This window comes from Chiloscyllium plagiosum, chromosome 14 (assembly GCF_004010195.1).
Source record: "Chiloscyllium plagiosum isolate BGI_BamShark_2017 chromosome 14, ASM401019v2, whole genome shotgun sequence".
In the NCBI taxonomy this organism is placed as follows: domain Eukaryota; kingdom Metazoa; phylum Chordata; class Chondrichthyes; order Orectolobiformes; family Hemiscylliidae; genus Chiloscyllium; species Chiloscyllium plagiosum.
In genome coordinates, this window is record NC_057723.1 from 6,168,359 (window position 1) to 6,185,959 (window position 17,601).

General features: G+C 43.5%; 1 protein-coding gene across 1 annotated transcript in view; it reads left to right on the forward strand.

The window, feature by feature from the left end:
* The window catches only part of LOC122556975 (kinesin-like protein KIN-4B), a 38,949-nt gene extending 24,239 nt beyond the window's left edge, over nt 1-14,710 (forward strand). The window contains exons 9-12 of the mRNA XM_043704208.1: nt 5,914-6,051; nt 9,675-9,854; nt 10,688-10,838; nt 13,723-14,710. Of these exons, the coding sequence (XP_043560143.1) occupies nt 5,914-6,051; nt 9,675-9,854; nt 10,688-10,838; nt 13,723-13,829 (576 nt within the window). The 3' untranslated portion in view covers nt 13,830-14,710. The remainder of the gene's footprint in view (nt 1-5,913; nt 6,052-9,674; nt 9,855-10,687; nt 10,839-13,722) is intronic.
* The last annotated feature ends 2,891 nt before the right edge of the window (nt 14,711-17,601 follow it).

Here is a 17,601-nt window from a genome sequence, read left to right on the forward strand (position 1 = left end):
AGGTTTAGGGTGAGAGGGGAAAGATATAAAAGAGATCTAAGAGGCAACTTTTTCACGCAGAGGGTGGTACGTGTATGGAATGAGCTGCCAGAGGATGTGGTGGAGGCTGGTACAATTGGAACATTTAAGAGGCATTTGGATGGGTGTATGAATAGGAAGGGTTATGGAAGGATATGGGCCAGGTGCTGGCAGGTGGGACTAGATTGGGTTGGGATATCTGGTCAGCATGGACGGGTTGAACCGAAGGGTCTGTTTCATGCTGTACATCTCTATGACTCTATGACTCTATAACATGGAAAACTGAAACAAAACCAGAACATGGTGGAAAATCCTGGTAGGTCTGGCAGTATCTGCGTAGAGAGAAAAAGCAGAATTGACATAAAATAAAACTAAGAGCCACAAATACGAGAAACCTGAACCAAAAACATGCAGTGTTGAAGAAATTCAGCATACCAGGCAACATCTATGGAGAGAAAAACAGAGTTAACGTTTCGAATCCAGACACCCATTTTCAAATCCTTTTTCAGAACAGGGTTGACAGTTCAGGTCGATGAACATGTGTTATTAAAAGCAGGTTATCATGTTGCTGTTTGTCGAACTTGCTGCCTCAGTTTCTACATCACCATAGTAACAATAAAAGTATTCCATTGGCTTTAAAATGTTTTGGTGCAGTGTGAGATCATAGACTAATTTCTTCTGGAAAGAAATATGCCATTCTGCCCATCAGCTCTCCACCACAGACCACTTTGATGGAGTTGTACAGTTATAGCACAACAGGAGACCATTCAGACCCACTGCACTGTGCTTTCCCTGAAACCCTGCAACTTAATTTCCTTCAAGTCCAGTTTCCTTTGGAAGCTATTGCTGGCAGCTACTTCTACACATACACCCCCAGCCCCAGCCTTTGTGGGTAATGAGTAAAAAATTCTTCCTCACAACTGCCTTGCCTTTCCTGCCCAAACTCTTAAATAGAGTCCATAGAATCATAGAAATATACAGCACTAAAACAGACCCTTCAGCCCAACTCGTCCATGCTGACCAGATATCCTAACCTAATCTCGTCCCATTTGCCAGCACTTGGCCCATATCCCTCTAAACCTTCCTATTCGTATATGTTGGAGAAATTCAGTCCAATGAATCAGAGACCACAAATGAGGATTGCGGTGAAATTGACAAGCGGTTTATTAAACAAAGTGATATCACGGAAGAGAAATTGACCAGGCTGACACAGAATTGATTCCCTGTATAGATGGCCAGGATTCTCTTCCTTGAGTGGAAGGTGCAGGCAGGCTTTATAGGGGCACAGCACATAGGTGATAATTGTAAAGCAGTTACAGTACAATGGGGAAAATTGTGAAGCGATTAAAACAAGAATAAACTGAATGAAAATTAATCAAACGTCCGGCAGCAGCAATTCATTTGTAGTTGACACAGGAGATTCCAGCCATTTCCGTGAGTGGGTTAGGATGTCTCCTGGAGGATTCTTCATTGTATTTCCCGTCCGCGCGCAGATGTGTAAATGTCTCTTCTCCTGGCATCCAGGTGTGTCCGTTGTATTCCTCTTCCTTCCGGGGTGACTCGGTCTGCCTTTGTTTATGTGGTATCGGTTTCAATGGGAAACGAGCCTGCCCAGAGGGTATTGGGATCGCAGTGCTAATCTGGGCTGGGAGCTTTACTGTGCAGGCTGTTTGGGAAGTGTATTCTCTGGTCTGGGAGTAGTTTGGCCGTGTCTGGTTTCTTTGTAAGCCTAGGAGAAAGTGAGGACTGTAGATGCTGGAGATCAGACCTGAAGAAGGGCTTATGCCCGAAATGTCGATTCTCCTGCTCCTCGGATGCTGCCTGACCTGCTGCGCTTTTCCAGCAACACATTTTTCAGCTTCTTTGTTAGCCTGTTTGGTCAAGAATGGGGCATTGTGGGTGTGTTCTTTGTGTGTTGGCAGGCTTGATCTCTGTGTTTCACAGACCTACTTCTGTGCTTCTTATGTGGTCATGCTGTGGGTGGGCAGGGTAGCAGATCTTTCTCCCACAATATACTCATCCAGATGCCTTTACATGATTGTAATTGTACCAGCTTCCACCACTGCCCCTGGCAGCTCATGCTGTATACACACCACCCTCTGCATGAAAATGTTGCCCCTTAGGTCCCTTTTAAATTTTTCTCCTCTCATCCTAAACCTATGCCCTCTAGTTCTGGACTCAGCCACCCCAGGGAAAAGACCTTATCCATGCCCCTCATGATTTTATAAACCTCTATAAGGTCACTCCTCAGCCTCTGATGTTTCAGGGAAAACAGCCCCAGCCTGTTCAGCTTCTCCCTATAGTTCAAACCCTCCAACCCTGGCAACATCCTTTAAATCTTTTCTGAACTCTTTCAAGCTTAACAACACCCTTCCTATAGGAGGGAGGCTAGAACTGCACACAATATCTGTGTCCTCTAGCCCAAGTACCATCAGCTAAAGCTAACAGTATTTCTCTGTCCAGCTGACCCAAACCTGTTGTCAATTTGCTTCAAATTCCCCTCAATCTTCTTGGATAAAGGGAAACGTCCTGGTTTCTCCCTCCTCAACCCTGTTTTTTAAATCTCCCAGACCACGAACCATTCCGGTAAATCTTCTGGCAACTTCACAAGAACATCCAGACTCTCTGCACACACTCTGGAATGATATCCTCTCCAAATATTGATCCAATTCCATTTTGAAAACTGCTTCTGAATCTGTACACACCAGCCTATACGGAGTGGTATAAATGCAAGGATTGCTCCTTTTCTTCTCCTTATGGGATGTGTCTCACTGAATAGAGAATACAAACTTAATTTTACTCGATTCACACTTATCAGATTTTGGTGGGGTATTGTGTACAGTTATGGAAGCCTCATTATTGGAAAGATGTGAATGCATTGGAGAGGGTGCAGAGGTGACTCACTAGGAATTGTTCCAGGAATGAGGAACTTCAGTTATGAGGATAGATTGACGAAGTTGGGACTGTTCCCCCTGGAGAGAAGTCTGAGAGGAGATCTGATAGAGGTTTTCAAAATCATGAACACAAGGTGGAGTAGATTGGAAGAAAGTATTCCTACTTGTAAAAGAAACAAGAACAAAATGGCACAGATTTAAAGAGATGTATAAAAGAGCATGGCTGATGTAAGAAGAAACATTTTCACCCAGCGAGTAGTTAGGGTACAGAACATACTGCCAGGCAAGTTCAACTGAGGCATTCGAGAGGGGCATTGGATGGTCGTGTGGGTAGAAATAGTGTTCAGGGATATGGGAAAAGATGGGAGATAGACACTGGGTCATAGAGCTGGACTAGATTAAAGGGCTGGTGCAGGCACAATGGGCTGAATGGCCTCCTGCTGCCCCATAATCATTCCGTGATTCTAAAAAAAGGCAGTGAGCATGTGCAAAATGGCTTACATCGGAGTCAGATCGTATAAAAGCAGAGCCTGAGTCTGTCCAGTGTCATCAGAAAGTCTTCTCTTACCATTGCCCTGTAGTTAGTGATATTTGATAAAATCCTTGCTCACATTGATTCACAAGAGGGCAGACATTGCCTTTTTACAGTGAACAATGCTCTTTGGACGATTTCGTTCGTAATTTATCATATCAGCAGTCATATGGAGCTCTGGTGGTAGTGTCCAAACCTTTGTGCCGGGGGCCCAGGTTCAAATGCCATCTGCCCCAATGGTCTGTAATAACATCTCTGAAAAGGTCAATTAGAAAATAACTATATAGTCAGCCCTATCTTGTACTGACCCTAGTTTTAATTCAACAGACTAACAAGATCTCCTTTCATATTTCTTCCAAAGAACATTTCCTCCACCAATTGCTTTAGAACTCATGTCTATATGCAGTGAGTCAATGGCCACTCTGGCGCAAGGTACAAACCAGCTTCTGAAGAATGAGCCACCCTCTCTTGCCTTGTTTAAAGATAATGGTGTGTGTTCACTCCTGATGTGAGGCCTTATTCAAAGGGGAAGGAGATGGGAAGGGAGATTGTCTTCACAGGTTAGATAGGACAGCCATTTATTAAATAGAAATGACTTGCATTTCTATTGCGCCTTTAGATGGGGTTCAGGAAGTCCCAACATACTTTAGGGTCAATGTTGCACGTTTGAAGTGCAGTCAATTTGTGCACAGCAAGCTCCCAAGAACATCAATGTGCAAAATGGCCAGATTATCTGTTTTTAAGGTGGAGGAAAAAGTACTGTTCCAGGAAATAAGAGTTTTTTAACATTCATTCATGTGACATGGGCATCCCTATGCCAGCATTTAGCGGCCATTGCTAATTGCCCGGACAGCAGTCTAGAGTCAACCACATTGCTGTCACATCAGGTAAGGACACTAGTTTCCTTCCCTAAGGGTTAATAGTGAACCAGATGGGCTTTTATGATGATTGTTTCCTGATTTATGAATGATTTATTGTCAGTGAGAAAAACAGTAAAATATGGTGAAAAGCTTTTCTCTGTCACCATTTTGAATAGTTTAAGAACAATAAACAAAATAGAAAGATATAGCTTAAACAGAGTCCAGAATGTGGTGCTGGAAAAGCACAGCAGGTCAGACAGCATCCGGGGAGCAGGAGAATTGACGTTCCAGCCTCATTCCTGATGAAGGGCTCTCGTTTGAAATGTCAATTCTCCTGTTCCTTGGATGCTGCCTGACCTGCTGTGCTTTTCCAGCACCACACTCTCGACTCTGATCTCCAGCATCTGCCTTCCTCACTCTTTCCTGAGAGTCCGTCAGTCCTGAGCCAGCTCATCATCAAAGATGCCTGCGCTATCATCCCTCCCCCACTGCCTCACCACCCCCACTGCCTCACCACCGTCTATCCAGATCATTTTAAAAACTGAATTCAAACTTCACCATCTGCTAGTATGGGATTCAAACTCAGGTCCCCAGAACATTACCTGGATCTCTGGATTAATAGTCTAGTGATAATACCACCAGGTCATTACCTCAGCACTGCTAGTAAAGCAAAGAGCAAAGACCAACATGGCACAGGAACAGGCCCTTCAGCCCATTAAGCCTGCACTGACATATGATAGCTTACTAAACCACAATACGTTTGCCTCTACACGGTCAGTATCCTTCTATTCCCTGCTTATTCATATATCTATCAAATTTCCCCTTAAATGTTGCTATTGTTCTAGCTGAGCGGACAGAGAAGGCCTTGTTTTTAGTATCTCACCACGAGATGGCTCCCCTGGCAGTGTAGCACTCACTCAGTACATTGGGAGAATCAGCTCATCTATTTGCGCGAGGAGTCTCTCAGAGTGTAGCAGGTGAAGACAGGACTTTCTGACTGAGGACCAAGACAGCTACAGCTGACACCATCCTGAGCATTGGGACTTCCTCGGCCCACAGTTTAATCTATGTTCCCACGTGCCAGTCAACATGGTGAAATGCTAGAATGGGGAGAGTGGGGATGGGCACAGCCTCACTGACTGTCTGGTGCCCATGGGAAAATTAGCTTTCCAGATCTGGCTCTTGCCATCCATATGTCCCTGGTGGAGTGTTGGAAAATTGTAGGGAATTCCAAAACAACAGCGAAAAAGGGCTTCTTTTTAACGTCAATCCTGGATTGTGGGCATTATTGGCTAGGACCCCATTTACTGCCCAATTAAAAGTCAACCACAGTTTTTTTTTAAAAACTGAATTTAAAGTTTCACCATTTTCTTTGGTAGGGTTTGAATCCATGTCCTCATGACATTAGAGTGGGCTGCTGTATTGTAACTCAGTGATAATTACCACTACATCACTACCTCCCCTTGACTTCCTGGTTTACTGCCAATACTCCATGTGTGAAGCACATGATTAGAATATTGGCCTTCTCGTTTGTAAACTATCAGATTTAAATTTGCGGAATGGCCTTATTCCAGACTGTACTAATTTTAATCTTCCTGATATATGGCAGAACACTGCACTGTTGCACTCCGATCTCGATCATCTCTACACTGCTGCAATGAAGAGGAGGAAAAGGTTGGCCGAAGATAATGCGGCTTTAGTTCAGCGGGAACTGACGAGGATGGAGCGAGAATTGCAGCGACAAAAGGTAGAGTTGACTTGGGATTTAAAACCTTCAGAAAACTTGGGTGAAATCATTTTGCATTTTTTCTTTACCGGCACGAATTTCTGAATGTTGATGTTTCTGTCCAATCATGAATGCATTATAGTTCAAAAACGTTGAAGGTTTGCATATTCATAGAACCTTAAAAGCCATTCTGTCCATCATGTCAATCCTATTAAATTTCTTGCGTTCATTCATGGGGTGAGGGTCCTAGGCCAAGATTTATTTCCCAACTCCAGTTACCTATGAGATGTTTGGATAGGCTGGGACGTTTTTCACTGGAGCGTAGGAGGTTGAGAGACGATCCGATAGAAGTATATAAAATAACGAGAGTTAATGGTAGTTATTGTTTCCCTAGGATGGGGAACTTCAAGACAAGTGGGCACATATTTAAGGTGAGAGGAGAGAGATTTAAATAAAAACATGAGGGGTAATTTTTTACAGAGAGGGTGAACTTCCGGAGGAAATGGTGGATGTGGTACAGTTACAATGTTTAAAAGGCATTTGGATAAGTACATGAATAGGAAAGGTTTGGAGGGATATGGGCCAGGAGCAGCCAGATGGGACTAGTTTAGTGGAATGAACTTCCGGAGGAAATGGTGGATGTGGTACAGTTACAATGTTTAAAAGGCATTTGGATAAGTACATGAATAGGAAAGGTTTGGAGGGAATATGGGCCAGGAGCAGCCAGATGGGACTAGTTTAATTTGGAATTATGTTCAGCATGGACTGGTTGGATCGATGGGTCTGTTTCCATGCTGTGATTCGATGGCTGTCTTCCTGAGCTGAGATTATATGTGTGTGTGTCTGTGTTTATCCCATGTATCCTCTGTCCCATCCCTTGTTCCACTGTCTTGATCTTTCCCCACAGCAATGCAAACTTTTCCTTTTAAACATAAAAACATTAAAACTAGGAACAGTAGGAAGCCATTTGGCCCTTCAAGCTGGCCCCACCATCCAACATCATCTGGTTAATCATCCAGTACCGGTTCCCACTTTTGCCCCATACCCTTTAGCCTTAAGAATTATATCTAACGCCTTCTCGAAAACATTCAATCATTTGGCCTCAATTGCTTTCTGAGGCAGAAAATTGCACAGGTTTGCTAGTCTCAGGGTAAAGAAATTTCCCCTCGTCTCAGTCCTAAAGTGATGGGGGGAGGTGATGGCCTGTTGGTATAATTGTTAATCCAGGGACCCAGATAATGTTCTGGGGACCTGGGTTTGAATCCCATGATGGCAAATGGTTGAATTTGAATTCAATAGAAAAAAAAAACTTGCATTAAGAGTCTAATGATACCTATGAATCCATTGTCAATTTTTGGAGAAAACCCATCAGGTTCACTAGTGTCCTTTAGGGAAGGAAACTTCGATCCTTACCTGGTTTGGCCTACATGTGACTCCAGACCCACAGCATTACGATTGACTCTTAACTGCCCTCTGAGCACTTAGGGATGGGCAATAAATGCTGTAGTAGCCAGAAATGCCTACATCCAATGCATTTTTTTTTAAAAGGCCGACCCCGTATCCTTAGACTGTGACTCTGGTTCTGGAAATGTTTGATGTTTTGTCCAAAGATGGAGTATTATTTGAATACCACCTCTAGGCAGCACAAAGAGCAGAAAGAAAGCCAAAGTCATTCTCAGAGGGAAGCAGTTGCCTGAAAAAAATGTTTGTGGGCATTGTTGCTATATTTGCAGATGACATAGAGATAGGTGGATGGACGGGTAGTGTTGATGAAGCGAGGAGTTGAGAATGTCTTGGCAGGCTAGGGGAGTGAACAAAAAACTGACGGATCAAATACAATGTTGGAAAGTGTGAGTTATGAAGGGAGGGCATGGACTACTATCTAAATGGGGAAGGATTTTGGAAATCTGAAACGCAATGGGACTTGGGAGTCCCAGTTCAGCATTCGCTTAAGGTTAATGTGGAGGTTCAATGACAGTTAGGAAGGCAAATGCAATGTTAGCATTCATTTCAAGAGGGCTGAATATGAGAGCAGAGATGTACTGCGGAGGCTGTATAAGGCTCTGGTCAGACCATATTTGGAATATTGTAAGTTTTGGGCCCTGTTTCTAAGGAAAGATATGCTGGAATTGGAGGGAGTCCATAGAAGGTTTACAAGACCCCGGGGGTGAAGGGCTTTTCCTATGATGAGTGGTTGAGGACTTTGGGTCTGTACTAGATAGAGTTTAGAAGAATGATTGGGGAATTGCATTGAAACTTATGGAATACTGAGAGGCCTGGACAGACCGGACGTGGAGAAGATGTTTCCACTAGTAGGAGAAACTAGGACCAGGGAGCACAGCCTCAGAGTGAAGAGACAACCCTTTAGAACTGAGATGAGAAGGAATTTCTTCAGTCAGAGGGTGGGGAATCTGTGGAACTCATTGCCACAGAAGGCTGTGGAGGCCAAGTCGTTGAGTGTAAAGACAGCGATTGATTGGTTCTTGATTAGGTATCTAAGGGAGAATGCAGGAGAATGAGGTTGAGAAACATGTCAGACATGATCAAATGGTCGAGGAAACTGGATGGGCAGAATGGCATATAATTTACAGTCTTACAGCAAGATGTAAAATATGGTACCCTGCTCAACAAAATAAACAGTGTTGTTTTTGTTGGGATTGCTCCTCTTTGCAGCAAACACTTTTCCACTTCTCATCCATTGCTACAGGCTGTGGGTCTGGGGTCACATGTAGGCCAGACCAGGTAAGGACGGCAGATGTGCCTCCTGAAAGAGCATTATTGAACCAAATGAGTTTTTACAACAATGAAGTGGAACTAGAATCACATGTAGGTGAGATCAGATTGGCTGGGCTGGCTCTCCTCCCTGAATTATCTGAGAGATCAGGTCAGATTTGTTAGAGCAATCCAGTTTTCTAATGTTGCTTTCAGGAACCAGCTCAGGAAAGACCAGGTTGAACAGTTTCATTGCCACTCGTTGTCCACGGCATGCCAGCCAATGCTTCTCAGTTCCTGGACGAATCACCCAAAGTTTTCCTGGCCATCTTCCCATCAGCCACCCTCTACAACACAAACTCATCCAAAGCTCTGCTGCCTGTATCTAAACTCTGACCAAATCCCATGATCACAGTGTAGCTCCATTGACTGTGCTGGATCCTGATCCTGGAAGGCGTCAATGTGTTCCTCATATTCTGTGACCTGACCCCTCCCTGTCACAGGTGAGATTTCTGAGGTTCTCCACATGACCTCCTGCCCACCTGCCAGTTCCTTCACACCACCATCAACAGCCATGCTTCTATCCTCCATTCACTCACTTAGGGATGTGGGCATATGTGGCTACGGCAGCATTTCCTACCCATCCCTATCGACGCCTTTCTAACCCCCTCTTCCATTAAGTGACCCCGTGGAATCTACAAAGTTCCTTGTCCTAATGTCCTTTGGCTCGGTATCAATTTTTTGTCTTGAATATGCTCCTGTCCAGGTGCTGTATAAATGTAGGGTATTTTTATTGTAGATCAGTATCAAAACCTTTTGTCCATGGTACTCAGGTGATGACTGGGCTCCTCAGTGGGACCTGCAGTGGTTGCACGTTCCCTTCCAATACTTTATGAGTTATGTTGAGTGAAGTCAATTAACTCTTCTTTTAGACTAGCCCTGAGAGCACAGTGGCACCAGATGAATCACTGAGGCTGAGGAGGGAACGAGAGGTGGTGGTCTTACAGCTGGTGGCTCTGAGGAGAGAGAAGGAGGAGGCGGAGAAAGACCTGGAGGCAATGCACCAGAACTACAAAGCCGAGTTGGAGAATCAGAAACTCCAAGCTCTCCAGGTGAGGAGCGGAGTTTGAGAAGTTGTATACAGGAAAAAAGCACAGGAACATTTAAAGGGAAGACCAATAAATGTGTGTGGATCAAATGGGTAGTTTATTCATTTTATTCAAGGGGAATTCATGTTTAGTCAACTTGTTTCAAAGGAATAACATGAGTTGTGTTTAAAAAAACGTACCATGCTTGGACTTTCAGAAGGTATTTCAGGTGACAGAGTGGCTCAGTGGTTAGCACTGCTGCCTCACTGCACCCGGGACACAGGTTTGATTCCACCCTCAGGCGACTGTCTGTGTGGAGTTTGCACATTCTCCTCGTGTCTGCGTGGGTTTCCTTTGGGTGCACTGGTTTCCTCCCACAGTCCAAAGATGTGCAGGTTAAGTGGATTGGCCATGCTAAATTACCCAGTGTTCAGGAAAGTGGAGGCTATATGGGTTCGCCATGTGAAATGTAGGGTGACAGGGATGGGATGGGTCTCAGTGGGATGCTCTTCAGAAGGTTGGTATGGAATCAATGGGCTGAATGGCTTGCTTCCACACTGCAGGGATACCTTGATTTGATAAGGTGTCACATCAAAGGTTCACTTGAAAAATAAAAGCTTATAGTGCCAGGGTAATGACACAGACTGAAGATTGGCTGGCTGCTAGAAAACAGAGTTGGTGTAAGTCGGTCTTATGTCATTGGCAGGATGTGATGAATGAAGTCCTGCATGGGTCTGTGCTGAAGCCTAAACTATTTGGATGCGGACAGCAAAAACATGGTAATGTTTGAGTTCTGGACTTGGAACAATTTTTGTTACTTATATGAAAAATAATATTTTTCTGTTTCCCTCTCAAAGGTCCTTCGTGAATTCCGGGAGGTGTCTCAGCTGAAACTGGATGTATTGGAAAAACGTTATTGCAAATTACTGCAGGATGCAATTCAGGACGCAGTACAGCTCTCTGCCCAGAAACAGCAACTAGAGTTAGAAAAGAAACACTTAAAAGAGAGTGAGTGATTTATAAATGGTATGGCTTAGAGGAGACAGGATTGGAGGGCAAGAGATTGGAGGGGAGGGAATTGGAGGGGAATGGTGCAATTCAGGACGCAGTACAGCTCTCTGCCCAGAAACAGCAACTAGAGTTAGAAAAGAAACACTTAAAACAGAGTGAGTGATTTATAAATGGTATGGCTTAGAGGAGACGGGATTGGAGGGCGAGGGGATTGGAGGGGAATGGAGCAGAGGAGAGGGTATTGGAGTGAGAAGCTTGAAGTGGAATAGTAGGAACTGAATGGGAGGAGTTGGCTTTGGAGGTAACTGGTCTGGAGAAGATTAGAGTGGAGGGGATTGGAGTTGAAAAGATTGGTGTGGAATAAGGGGTTGAGGCGGAGGGGAGTGAACGGGAGTAGAGTGGAGGACATGAAGTGGAGTTGTTGAAGTGGATTGGCTGGAGTGAGTAATTGACTATAACAAAGTCTGATAATTATTTGTGGTCTGTTGCCACTGAAAATGAAGACAGCTGTTTCACTTGGTTAATTTGACACTTTGAAATTCAATCTAAACAGTGAAGATTGATCATGGAGTTGGGGAGGGAGGGCTCGAGGTAATTCCAATGCTGTCTCGTACATACATTGTCTAGTAAGGGGAGCACTCAGGAGGAGGGGACTGTCATCTATCAGCCTCCTTAACACAGAGACCCCCTAAACCCCATTCAAGATCCATGAGAGAAGCAGCACCCTAGTCAACGAGGACACATCCACCCCATCAATACACACACACACACACACACAGACGCATGCACACACATACACTCACAAACACATTGTCCTGGAATTCTGGAATATCTGCCAACATGCTCCATCTTCAGTCACAGTGTCCTGAGCAACTGTTGTTTTAACTCCTGGCTCCATGCAGAAAGTTTTCAAGATCAAATCAGGTAGAGGCAGCTGCGATCAAGGGAATCCCTGGAGATATACAGGGAATACCAGAGTTTACTGAGGAAGGAAACCATGTGAGCGAAAAGAGGGCATGAGATAGCCTTGGCTGAGAAGATTAGGGTGAATCCAAAGAGGTACTTTAAGTATATTAAAGGAAAAAGAATAACTAAAGAGAGAATAGGATCACTCAAGGACCAAAGTGGACGTGTATGTGTAGAACTGCAGGAGATGGATGAGGTTCTCAATGATGATTTCTCCTGTGTTTACCGTGGAAAAACACATGAAGACTTGACAACTTGGGGAAGTTAATGGTGATATCTTGGGGACAGTCCATATCATAGTAGAGGAGGTGTTGGATGTATTAGAGTGTATGAAGGTGGATAAATCTCCTGGTCCTGACCAGATATATCCAAGAACACTGTAAGAAGCGAGAGAAGAAATTGTGGGAGCCCTGGCTAGTATTTTTGCATCATCGTTAGCCACAGGTGAGGTCCCGGAAGACTGGACGGTAGCAAATGTTGGGCATTTGATCAAGAAGGGCTGCAAAGAAAAGCCTGGGAACTATAGCCCAGTAAGCTTAATATCTGTGGTGGGTAAGTTATTTGAGAAGATTCTGAGAGATGAGATATACATGCATTTGGAAAGACAGGGTTTCATTAAGAGTAGTCAGCATGGCTTTGTGCGTGGGAGATCATACTTCATAAATTTGTTAGAGTTCTTGGTGAAGTGACCAGGAATGTTGACGAGGGCAGGGTGGTAGACGCAGTCTATATTGATTTCAATAAGGCTTTTGATAAGGTTCCACATGGTTAACTTCCCCGGAAGGTGAGATTGCATGGAATCCAGGGGAGACTGGCAAATTGGATACACAATTGGCTTAATAGTAGGAAGCAGAGGATAATATTAGAAGGACGCTTGCCAGACTGGAGGCCTGTGACGAGTGGAGTGCCTCAGGAGTCAGTGCTTGATCCATTACTGTTTGTTATCTATATCAATGATCTGTATGAGAATGTACACTGCATGATTTGTAAGATTGCTGAAGACACTAAAATAGGCGGTATCATGGACAGTGAGGAAGGTTCTCAGAAATTGCAGCAGCACCATGATCAGCTGGGGAAGTGAGCCAAGGAATGGCAAATGGAGTAATATAGATAAGTGTTAGGACTTGCATTTTGTAAAGTCAAATCAAAGCAGGAGTTTTGTGGTGAATGCTAGGGCCTTAAGGAGTGTAGTGGAACAGAGGGACCTTGGAGTTCAAGTGCACGGTTCTCTGAAAGTGGAGTCCCAGGTAGACAGGGCAGTGAAGGAGGCTTTTGGCACACTGGCCTTCATCAGTCAGGGCACTGAGTATAGAAATTGGGAAGTTATGTTGCAGTGGTACAGGATGTTGGTGAGGCCACACTTCGAGTATGGTGTTCAGGTTTGGTCACCTTGCTATAGGAAGGATGTTATTAAACTGGAAAGAGTGCAGATGAAATTTACAAAGATGTTGCCTGACTCAAGGGTCTGAGTTATAGGGATAGGTTGGACAAGCTAGGAATGTTGCTTTAGAGCATAGGAGACTGAGGGGGGATCTTAAAAAAGTGTATAAGATCATGAGATGCATGGATAGGGTGAATGCACTCAATCTTTTTCCCATGGTTGAGGAATCGAGGAGTAGAGGGCATCAGTTTAAGGTTAGCAGGGTAAGAATAAAAGGGAACCTGAGGGGCAACCTTTTTACACAGAGGGTGGTACGCATATGCAATGAGCTGACAATAGAAGTGGTTGAGGCGGGTACATTAACAACATTTAAAAGGCATTTGGACAAATACATGGATAGGAAAGGATTAGAAGGACATGGGCCAAGACTGTAGTGCTGGAAAAGCACAGCAGGTCAGGCAGCATCCAAGGAGCAGGAAAATCGACGTTTTGGGTAAATTCCTTTTTCTGACTGTGTTTCATCTTCATATACAGGAATTGCTGAGCTCCGAGACCAGCTCTCTACAACTAAACAGCAAGAGGTGACACCTCACCCAGAGGATGGGGAAACAGAGAGTTGTCAAGATGTATTTCTTCAGTAAGGCCGGTCCGCTGATGGACAGGACACACACAGTGGACTGCCTTATGACTGTGGTCTTCAAAACGATAGTTAAAATAGTGGACTGAAATGAGAAAGAATTGCATTTTTAAAGATTGCTACATGTTTTGAAAAGCAAGTAACTTTACCTTTATGATAAACATCATTTATACAGCTACTTGAACCAACAGTAATTCAAGTTAGTTTGCAGTTGAACTGGAGACAAGGGGTTGTGCACAGATGCAGCTCTGGTTTGCAATTAGAAGTTGATTGGTCTTTTAACAAGTTATTGATGACAAAGGCCTTTTGCCTGCCAGCAGCATGTGCTTGGGTTCTCAGTGAACACAGCTTGGGCCTGGGATCAAGATAGAGTGAGAGGATCAGCTTACGAGTAGTTTCTCTGTTCTCTGCAGTCAAAACCCACTTTCAACCTGAAAACGGTTTCTTTCCTTTCTGCAGTTGCTGTGAACTGTGACTTTTAATTGATAATTGAGACTTTCATACGTGAACTAGAAAAAGGATTCAGAAAAGGAGAGTTGAGATGTAATATCTCATCAGCAAGAGCCAACTCAACAGATCTTGGCAGAAAGATTGTCGACCTGCTTTTGTAGGTTTCCCTCCCTTCTAGTGTTTTCCTGTGTGTGTATGTGTGTGGCTAATGGAGAGCTTAAAAGATTAGAATTTTAATTTGTACTGTTACAGTTTGTAACTGTTTACTTGTAGCTAATAAATAATAAATTGTGATTCTCATTCAATACAGAAACCTGGTCCGTGCTTTCTTTAAGCTGGGTCTGAAAATCAGCGAAATCGGTGAATCTTCGTGAATTCATTTTAAAATCTTAAACTCCAGGAATCATGGGGCTTGATATCCAGTGGACCATTCCAGAAAGTAGTGATTGCTGTAAGAAGCGAGATCACAATAGTTTGTTTCCACAAACCAAGAGAGACAATAATGAGAAATTAAAAATCAGAATTCAAGGTGAAGTATTCTGTGTGCAGTTAAATCATTTTACTCTCCTAAATTTGTTCTTGAATCTTTTGTTTGGGACGATATCAAATGATGTGATGTTTATCTTATTTAAATCCTTTTAGATTATTTCTGAAGTTTGTTTGGGTATTGTTGACTGGCTGGTGGTTCTCCTACCTGGTGGTTTGTTGCAACAGAAAATCCATAAGCCGCTTGAGTTTGCTTTAGGGGCACTGGTGTCCATGATTGATAATGAAGAAGAGCAGATTGTTTAGTTTAAACTTCAGAAAGTAAGGGTCTTGATTTGTAAAAGATTTGTCACAGAGTTAGTCTGCTGACTGATGATTGTGGGCACGGCCTTGATTTATACTCTGCATCTGCAGCATCTGAAAATTATAATAATTTACATTTATTTCAATCAGGATTCATTGGCTTTGGAGCTCCCTCGGTTTGATCTCTTTGCTCCTTCAGAATGTTTCTTAAAACCTACCTATTTCACTCAGAATCTGGCCGTCTTCCCGATTATTACCTTATGTGGCTCAGTGTCAAATTTCACTTTATAACACTCTTGTGACTTCAGGGCATTTTATTATGTTAAACGCATTACATAAATAAAATCTGACGCTGATAGAGTGGTTAAAGGCTATTTCTTCTGGTTGGGAAGTAAACAGAGTCAAGCTACGGTTCAACCAGGATCTAACTGAATAGTAGAACAGACTCAAGGAGATAAATAGCCTCCTCTCATTACAAAGTACTTAAAAAAGGCTTCTAATTATATATCACGTTTCATGACCATAAAATGCATCAAAAGTACTCTACAGTCACTGAAGCACTTTCTTGAAGAGTAGTCATTGTTGTAATGTAGCACAGCAACCAAATTTGTACTCAGAAGGATCCCACAAACAACAATGTGATAGAGTCATTGAGGTCAATGGCACAGGAGAAGGCTCTTCAGCCTTGCGAGTCTCCACCAGTCAAAAGCAACCACCTAACTCCCTGAGAGTGACAACACAAGGGGAGAAGGTGGGAAAGAAGACATATAGCATGCTTGCCTTCATTGGTCTGGACATAGAGTATAAAAGTTGACAAGTCATGTTGCAACTATCTATGACTTTGGTTAGGCCACATTTGGAGTACAGTGTGCAGTTCTAGCCACCACACAATAGAAAGGATGTGGAGAGGATGAGGAAGAGGTTTTCCAGGATGTTGACTGGTTTGGAATGTATAAGCTATAAGGAGAGATTGGACAAACTTGGATTGTTTTCATTACAGCATCAAAGGCTGATCTGATAGAAGTATATAAAATTATGAGAGATGTGGTTAGTCAGTCATTTTTTCCAGGGTGGCAATGCCAAATACTCGGGGCATAGGCTTAAGGAGAGAGGGAAAATTCAAATGAGGTGGCTCGAAGGTAGAAGACACAGGGTGCTGGAGGAAGGTTGCCTTTCAGAATGGAGGCCTATTACAAGTGGAGTGCCACAAGGATCGGTGCTGGATCCACTGCTTTTCATCATTTCTGTAAATGATTTGGATGTGAACATTGGAGGTATAGGAGTAAGCTTGCAGATGACACCAAAATTGGAGATGTAGTGGACAGCAAAGAAAGTTACCTCAGAGTATAATGGGATCTTGATTAGATGGGCAGATGGGCAAATGGGCTGAGGAGCGGCAGATGGAGTTTAATTTAGATAAATGAGAGGTGCTGCATTTTGGACAAGCAAATCAGAGCAAGACTTATACACTTAATGGTAAGGTCCTGGAGGGTGTTGCTGAGTAGAGACCTTGGAATGCAGATTCATAGTTCTTTGAAAGTAGAATTTCAGGTAGATAGGATAGTGAAGAAGGCTTAATGGTCAGAGCATTGAGTGGAGGTGTTGGGAGGTCATGGTACAGCTGTACAGGACATTGATTAGGTCACGTTTGGAATATTGAATGCGATTCTGGTCTCCCTCCTATCAGAAGGATGTTGTGAAACTTGAAAGGGTTCAGGAAAGATTTACAAGGATGTTGCCAGGGTTGGAGGATTAGAGTTATAGGAAGAGGCTGAATAGGCTGGGGCTGTTTTCCCTGGAGCATTGGAGGCTGAGGGTTGATCTTTATAGAGTCAATAAAATCATGAGGGGCATGTATAGGGTAAATTGACATGGTCTTTTCCCTGGGGTGTGGGAGTCCAGAACTAGAGGGCATTGGTTTAGGGTGAGAGGGGAAAAATAAAATAAAACCTAAGGGGCAACGTTTTCACGCAGAGGGTGGTGCGTGGATGGAATGAGTTGCCGGGGAAGTGGTGGAGGCTAGTACAATTACAACATTTAAAAGGCATATGAATGGGTATATGAATAGGATGAGTTTAGAGGGGTTTGGCCCAAGTGCTGGCAAATGGAACTAGATTAGGTTAGAATATCTGGTCAGCATGGATGAGTTGGACCGAAGGGTCTGTTTCTGTACTGTACATCTCTATGACTCTCTGTGTGAGGCAAGTTTTTTGTTTTACACAGAGAGTGGTACGTGCCTGGAATGTGCTAACGGGAGAGGTGGCAGATGCAGATAAATTAGCAATGTTATTCAAACAGACTCATGAACAGGCAGGGAATAGAGGGATACGGACAGTGTGCAGGCAGATGGGATTAGTTTAGATTAGCATCATGGCCAGCACAGACATGGTGGGCTGTAAGCTCTGTTCCTATGCTGTACTGTACTGCTGTATGTTCCATGGAACTATTCTAATCCCATTTTCCAGCACTTGACCCATAGCTGTTTATGCCTTTGCATCACAAGTGCATAGTGAAATACTTCTTAAATGTGATGTGGG